This window comes from Rana temporaria, chromosome 2 (assembly GCF_905171775.1).
Source record: "Rana temporaria chromosome 2, aRanTem1.1, whole genome shotgun sequence".
In the NCBI taxonomy this organism is placed as follows: Eukaryota; Metazoa; Chordata; class Amphibia; order Anura; family Ranidae; genus Rana; species Rana temporaria.
This window is the reverse complement of record NC_053490.1, coordinates 472,773,613-472,781,577: the sequence shown is the minus strand read 5'-3', so window position 1 is coordinate 472,781,577 and position 7,965 is coordinate 472,773,613. Positions and strand designations below refer to the sequence as shown.

General features: G+C 42.4%; 1 protein-coding gene across 1 annotated transcript; it reads left to right on the top strand.

Moving 5' to 3' along the window:
- Positions 1 to 2,100: 2,100 nt before the first annotated feature.
- On the top strand, positions 2,101 to 6,976 carry POLD4 (DNA polymerase delta 4, accessory subunit). Its single transcript, XM_040338729.1, has 3 exons — positions 2,101 to 2,398; positions 3,193 to 3,309; positions 6,831 to 6,976. The coding sequence occupies exons 1-3, from the start codon at positions 2,119 to 2,121 to the stop codon at positions 6,944 to 6,946; spliced, it is 513 nt and encodes a 170-aa protein (XP_040194663.1). The 5' UTR covers positions 2,101 to 2,118; the 3' UTR covers positions 6,947 to 6,976.
- Positions 6,977 to 7,965: the final 989 nt, after the last annotated feature.

Genomic DNA, 7,965 nt, shown 5'->3' with positions numbered 1-7,965 from the left:
TTTGATTTATACTCACCTCTCCGCCGGCTTCAGAGAGTTCCGTCGGAGATCCGGTGACGTCACGGCCACCGGCTGGGCTTGCCGTGTCCATCTGAAGGGCTCCTTTGCTGTGCCTTCGTATCTGCATGTCGGCGGGACCTTAAGCCTCGTACACACGATCAGTCCATCCGATGAGAACGGTCTGAAGGACCACTGGGAGTTGTGATAGTTCCCTTCACGGGACATCTACATGCCGACGGACTAATGTTAACCTCTCCTCATCTGGATTCAACAGTGGCATCATTGTACACATTTTTATACTAGTATCATACTTAGCTACATGTTTTTATGACTGCTTTTGTTACCGTTTGGTATTACTCGCACCATTTTTACAGTTTATGTAGCTACATCGATTTTATCTCCAGTGTAATCTTTAGTTTGTTACCTACTTGAAGACTATAAAAGTTTTAATGCTATTCCCATCGAGCGCTGCCTTTGTGTGTTTTTTGTATCCTGCTAACCATTTTTCCAGTGGTTGGGAGTTGCACTGGAAATCAGCCTGCAAGGAGATCAGCTGAAAGTAGTTGGATCTGTATGTGCATTATAATTAATCAAAATTAGTTGATTAATCGATTAAAAAAAAATCGATTAATCGAACACACAATTTTTGATCAGTAACAGCCCTAATTATATATATATATATATATATATATATATAAATATATATATATATATATAATCTTAAATTTTAAATACACCAAAGCAAGTAATCAATACTTTTGGAAGAAAAAAAAATTGTCTAACTTTACTGTTGTGTTTGAAAGACCGCTGCGCAAATACCATGTGACATAAAATATTTCAACAACCACTATTTTATTCCCTAGGGTCTCTGCTAAAAATATATATATATATATATATATATATATATATATATAATGTTTGGGGGTTCTACGTGATTTTCTAGCAGAAAATACAGGATTTTTACCTGTAAGCAATGAATGTCAGAAAAGATTTAGGCCCCTTTCACACTTATACGACTTTTCCCACGATTTGTGATGGCAAAGTAGCATGACGAGTCGTTTCCCATGATTTCCAATGACAACCATTCATATTAGTACGACTTCAAGTGGTTCTGACTTCAAAGTAGTCCCTGCACTACTTTGGTCCGATTTTGATGCCACTTACACAGGCATTCCCTGAAATCGAGGCCAATAGTGACATTGCAGAGCTTATTGGTACCACACCTGTAGAATGTTTGTGCTATCTAAGCAACATTGCCCGCTGCCTGGCACAAGGGACACCCAGTTTCACGAGGGTTTACCATCCAACATTCTGGGTCTTCCGACTCCATGAGAGGCTGAACATGGAGGGGAAGGTTTGGCAGGGGAGGGATATCCTTGCAGAAACCAAAGTACTGACCAACTGCAATCCACAGGTGCCACTGAGCCTGACCGTAAAAAAAAAAAAGAGTGTGGGAGGGGCTGTCTTTTATTTAGCTAGGAAAAGGTGGTCCTGTTAACCTCATTGTATGTTGACGTGAGGAAGGGCCAGGAAAAAGTTTTTGTGTTTTTGTTTACTTTGTTTTTGAGCAAAGTCTTTAGTTGGACTTTATATTTCAAGCCGGGGTATGCCCATTTTGTGCATCATTCTTTACCTTGGAAAAAAAAACAATACAAATAATTTACAAACGTCTGAACATGTGCACTGCTGTTTTGTTTTTATTGACAAACAAAAAATAAAATAAAAATTGTTATTAAAAAAAATAAATGTACAAAAAAAAAAAAAATGGCCTGATCATGAAAGGGGTAAAAGCTTCCAGAGGTCAAGTGGTTAAATTGTTAGCAAATTACATGTGGACCATTTAAAACGAAAAGTACCGTATTTATATAACACGCACCCTAATTTTAAGAGAGAAGTTTCAGAAAAAAAACTTTCCACGGCCCCCTGCGTATAACACACAGGCACAGTTTACCCTCTATTTTCAGGGTAAAAAACTGAGTGTTAAACGCCAATAAATACAGTATTTTCACAGGCAGCATAACTTTTATTTTTGTTTAGCCTTTATGCAGACTTCAGTCCTGCGCTAACCCTAATTCCCCACTAGATGGCGCTCATTGCTTCTAAGAAAACCATGCTCTGATGACATGGGTGACAGGGGTGGAACTGAACCAGCAACAAGGAAGAGGGAGGAAGATCACAACAAACAAGTACAGGCAAAGCAAGGGCTCACTGCATAGGATCATGGGCAGAAAGAGAAAGCTGACAGATTGCCTGGCAGTAGTAAAACATGCTGAAGAGAGCAGGAAGAGAGCTGAAAGAAGAGGAAAGACCCCGGTAAAGGGGGAGGCAGAGCAGACACAGCCTGGGGGTGGCAAAGCCAAGAGTAAGTCTCTGCGGAGTGAAGAGCAGGACTCAGGAGGTGAGTATTGATCACTGTGATCATAGAGAGGGACTGCTGTTAGTGTCATATGTCATCTCATTGTCATAATTTCCTATTCAGTCCCCTGATTTGCTGATCTCCGCTTGTCACCAATGTATCCTTTTTTGGTGTACTTTTCCCATTTGTAGGGAAAGTGACAGGTCCACATTATCGCTACTAACTGTCCGTCTTATGGAACTGATTCCCTATGTCCTTCTTAATTAATGGTGACCAGATTTTTAAAATGAAATTTAAAAAAAAAAAATTTATTGGCAAACGGTAAACTATTTTATAAGCATAAATTCCTCAAATGATATATGCTGTGTATATATTTATACTGTATAATGATTGTATGATATATATGTTGTTTCTAAAAATTATTTCATACCAGCCCCATAGCATTATTATACCAGCCCAACGGCATTACATCATTATTTTCTTGTTCATAAAGGGGAAAACCATGCATTTTAAAGCACAACCTGTTCAGTGCCCAGCAGCCCAGCCTGTTCAGTGCCCAGCAGCCCAGCCTGTTCAGTGCCCAGCAGACCAGCCTTACCTGTGATCAGTACATAGCTAGCGAGTAGAGGAGACGCATTATACTGTACAGAGCAGGGATCTCCTGTTTACCCCCCACGGCCGCTGTCCTCAGACGAAGTCCCGCCTCATATGATATACGTCACCAGTGTGCTGCCTATCATAGGAGCCGGCCCAGGAGGTGGGAGAAAATGCTTTCTGATTTAATTGTGATATGTTCATGTGTATTCTTTGAAAGCAATAATATCACATGCTCTTAGATCCAACCGCCAGGGGATCCTCACACATCGATGCTGTAGATGCTCCTCTCCCGAAACTAACCCCACTGGAAAAGCTTGTCCGGTTTGATCTGGATTGGAATTTTGGACCTTGTACAGGTGAGATATCGGAGTATTTCTTGACAGTAACTTGGCCTCACCAGTGTTTTTTGGCAGGTTAACCCATCCATGGCATACAGGAAAGGGGCAAAGCAATTAAGAATACAGACAAGTCCTTAAAAAGCAGACATACAAAGATGGGCATAAATCATATCCGTTTTCTTTCATTTTGCCTAAGGCTGAATGCCAGAGAAAGTAAAAATCATCTTTTGCAGTGGAGCTGCCCCTATGTAGGTTAAATGCTCATTTGGGTTTAGGAGAACAAGAAAAAAAACTATTTTATTTACCCCCATCCTCAGCTCCTACCGGGTATGGGCTGCGGGAATGGGCGTTCCTTCTTGATTGACAGTCTTCCGAGAGGCTTCCGACGGTCGCATCCATCGCGTCACTCGTAGCCGAAAGAAGCCGAACGTCGGTGCGGCTCTATACTGCGCCTGCGCACCGTCGTTCGGCTTCTTTCGGAAAATCGTTACGCGATGGATGCGACCGTCGGAAGCCTCTCGGAAGACTGTCAATCAAAATAGGAACGCCCATTCCCGCAGCCCATACCCGGAAGCGACGGAGAGGATGCATCTCGTAAACGGGTAAGTACTGCTCATATTTTAAAACAAATAGCCGATTCCCCTAGACAAAACGAGCAGGAATCTAAGGCTAAAAAGTGCCCTCTAAGGGTGAACCCCCGCTTTAAGTGTATTCTTAAACAGAGATACACTTAAACCTAGCTAAGATACGACAGCCTGCGCCGTTGTATCTTAGGGTGCAATATTTAGGCTGCCCGCTAGGTGGCGCTTCCATTGAGTTTGGTGTATAATATGTAAATCACTAGATACGCCTATTCACGAACGTACGTGCGCCCGTTGCAGTAAAGATACGCCGTTTACGTAAGGCATTTTCAGGCGTAAAGTTATTCCATCAAATAGCTGGACTAGTCATTGTTAAGTATGCCCGTCGTTCCCACGTAAGTCGTCCGTGAATAGGGCTGGACGTAATTTACGTCCACGTCGAAACCAATACGTCCTTGCGGCGTACTTTGGAGCAATGCACACTGGGATATGTACACGGACAGCGCATGCGCATTTGAATTAGGCGCGCTTACGCCGGCCTATTCACGCTACGCCGCCGTAACTTAGGAGGCAAGTACTTTGTGAATACAGTACTTGCCTCTCTGACTTACGGCGGCGTAGTGTAAATACGTCGCAAAGATGCGCGCCCCTACCTGAATCCAGCTAAGGATCTTTGCTTGCACTTGATTAGATACATTAAATCAGTGCAACTTCACCTAATTCACCAAGTGATATTTCCCTTGCAAAGTGAAAATTTTATTGAAAATTACAAATTGAGACCTAGAAGAAGACAACTTGGTGCTGGTGTGGGAGTTTGTGGACTTTGTGGATAGGAGGTCAGTTTACTCTACTTCAACTGAAAATACACGCTGTTACCATGAGCTCACACCCTTCTGGTGTCTCCTATGTCAGTGGTTCTCAACTTTGTCCTCAAGTACCCCCAACAGGCCATGTTTGCAGGTTTTCCTTTATCTTACACAGGTGCTTTAAATCAGAGTCAATGGATTGGTATTTTGGACAGCTATTTTATCTAAGAGAAAAAAACCAAAACATGGCCTATTTGGGGGTATGTGAGGACAGGTTTGAGAATCACTGTCCTTTGTTACCATTGCAGGAGGTCCCACGAAAAAAATATATTAAAAGCCAGCAGGTATAAATGCAGCAGCTGCTGACTTTTAATAAATGGACACTTACCTGTCCAGCGCACCCACGATGTCGGCAGCCGAAGCCAAGCAATCGCTCGTCTCTCGGCTGCCCCCACCTCCATCCTCGGTGAGGGAATCAGGAAGTGAAGCGTCGCGTCTTCACTGTCTGGTTCCCTACTGCGCATGCGCGAGTGGGGAAGTGGGGGACAGGAAGGGGCGTGACCCTCTATTCCCGGAAATGGGTACAAATATTATTATTATACAGGTATTTGCACCCCCCTGAAAGGTGCCAAATGTGACACCGGAGGGGGGGGGGGGGGGAGGGTTCCAAAAAGAGGAGGTTCACTTTTTGTGTGGACCTCAGCTTTAACCACTTGCTTACTGGGCACATAAACCCCCTTCCTGCCCAGGCGAAATTTCAGATTTCAGCACTGTCATGCTTTGAATGACAATTGCGCGGTCGTGCGACGTGGCTCCCAAACAAAATTGACGTCCTTTTTTCCCCACAAATAGAGCTTTCTTTTGGTGGTATTTGATCACCTCTGCAGTTTTTATTTTTTTGCGCTATAAAAAAAAAAAGAGCAACAATTTTGAAAAAAGCACAATATTTTTTACTTTTTTCTATAATAAATATCCCATTTAAAATAAAATATTTTTTTTTCTCAGTTTTGGCCCATATGTATTCTTCTACATATTTTTGGTAAAAAAAAATCGCAATAAGCGTATAGTGATTGGTTTGCGCAAACGTTATGGCGCCTACAAAATAGGTGATAGAATTATGACTTTTTTTATTATTATTTTTTTTTGACCATTTTTGGGACCATTCACATTTATATATTATATATTAAATATGCACTGATTACTGTATAAATGTGACTGGCAGGGAAGGGGTTAACACTAGGGGGCGATCAAGAGGTTAAATGTGTTCCCTGCTAGGTGATTCTTTCTGTGGGGGGAGGGCACTGACTGGGGGAGGTGACCGATGGTTGTCCCTATGTACAAGGGACACACCATCGGTCTCCACTCCCACACAGAGATCCATGTCCCTGGCTCTGTGACTGCCAATCGTGGGTGACTGGCGGACATCGTAGCCGCCAGGAACACACATCGGCACCTGAGTGACGCGGCGGGCATGCGTGCCGCCGGCGGCGTGCGCGCCCCCCAACGGCGGGAGGCCAGAGGCCGTATATTGACGGCCTTCCGGCATTGTAGAGCCTGTCAATTGTCGATGGCCAGATAGGAAGTGGTTAAAGTAGGTTCACCATCGTGTTTCTGAAGCACAGAGCGTACTCAGCACTTTACATAGAAATGCAGTTTTTCTGGTCCAAAGGACCTCAGAAATGCTCACTAACTGGAAGAATAGAAATAAAATGTTGGTCAGATAAATAATATTAAATATTCCTGGCCTTCAACTTCTAGTACATTGAAATACTGTTTAAAACCTTTATAAAATCAAGGATCGGAAGATCAATGTTCAATTGATGAATGCGGTATCAGGATTCTGTGTACTGTACACACTGAAGATTTAAAGCCCAACTACAGCTCTAGCTAGCTCCATCGCTGTCCTCCTGAAGCTGGAGCTTGACCGGAGCTGGTCACAGCTTACACAGGCAGCGGCAGGGGACCATTCGCAGCTCTTGAGGGAGCCTGCTGAAGCGAGGAGTAAGGGAAGTATTTATGCTTTAATTCTTTGCCCCTAGACTAAATGAGCATTTAACTGCTTGAAAATGCTGAGAGGCACTGCAAGGGTGAAGTTTTAATTATGTAGTGTTTTTTATTTAACTGATATTTAATTATGTTTAATCACCTTCAGGTATCTCAAGAATGGAGCGCTGGCAGAGAGCACAAAGTTTGGACCTAACGCCGCCACAGGACATAAAACAGATCCTCTTGGCGCACAGTTCAGATCCTCAGTACCAGCACAAGTAAGTCTTTGGCAGATGATAATGAATTAATAAAAGCTTTTATACAGTATGTCCAATATCCTGTGAGTTCTTGATGGAGAACATAGGTGTCGGCATAGAGTATAATATATATCAACTCTTTTGCAGGCAACCCTGAAAGATATAGCTATTTAAAAGGGACATGTATTCCTTCTGAGGCAACAGCCTCATTTAAAGGCTTTGCCTTTATTTAAGACACTTTTTTTATGTATAAAGTAGGCATGAAAGTGTTTGGGGGCCTGGGTCCTGCATTTTTTTGAGGAGCAGTGTTTTTTAATAATGCTTAAAGTGAAACAATAAAAGTGAAATATTCCTTTAAATTTCGTACCTAGGGGGAGTGTATAGTATGCCTGTAAAGTAGCGCTTGTTTCCCGTGCTTAGAACTGTCCCTGCACAAAGTGTAATTTCTGAAGGAAAAAAAGTAATTTAAAACCAATCACGGCTATAATGAATTGTCGGCTCCCGGCAATACAGAGAAAAGTCATTCTTAAAAAAAAAAAAAATGCGTGGTCCCCCCAAATTCAATTATCAGGCCTTTCAGGTCTGGTATGGATATTAAGGGGAACCCTGCGTCAAATTTTAAAAAAAGCCATGGGGTTCCCCCCAAATATCAATTCCAGACCCCTCAGGCATTATTAAAATCACTGCTCCCGAAAAAACTTCAGTTTTTAAAACTTTTTTTGCATTGATACATGTTTCCTGGGGCAGGACCCGGGTCCCCAAATACTTTTTAGAACAATAACTTGCATATTAGCCTTTAAAATTAGCACTTTAGATTTCAAACGTTCGAGTCCCTTAGACTTTAACAGGGTTCTAAAGTTCACACAACTTTTGCTCTGTTCGCAGGTTCTGGTGCGAACCGAACGGGGGTGTCGGCTCATCCCTAGTATAAAGATTGAAGATGCAATATTCTCTTTCCTTCAAATAATCATATACATTACAGGTAATCTGAGATCAGCGAATGCACAGTTTCGAACATAACAATGTTCTTCATCAAGCACACAT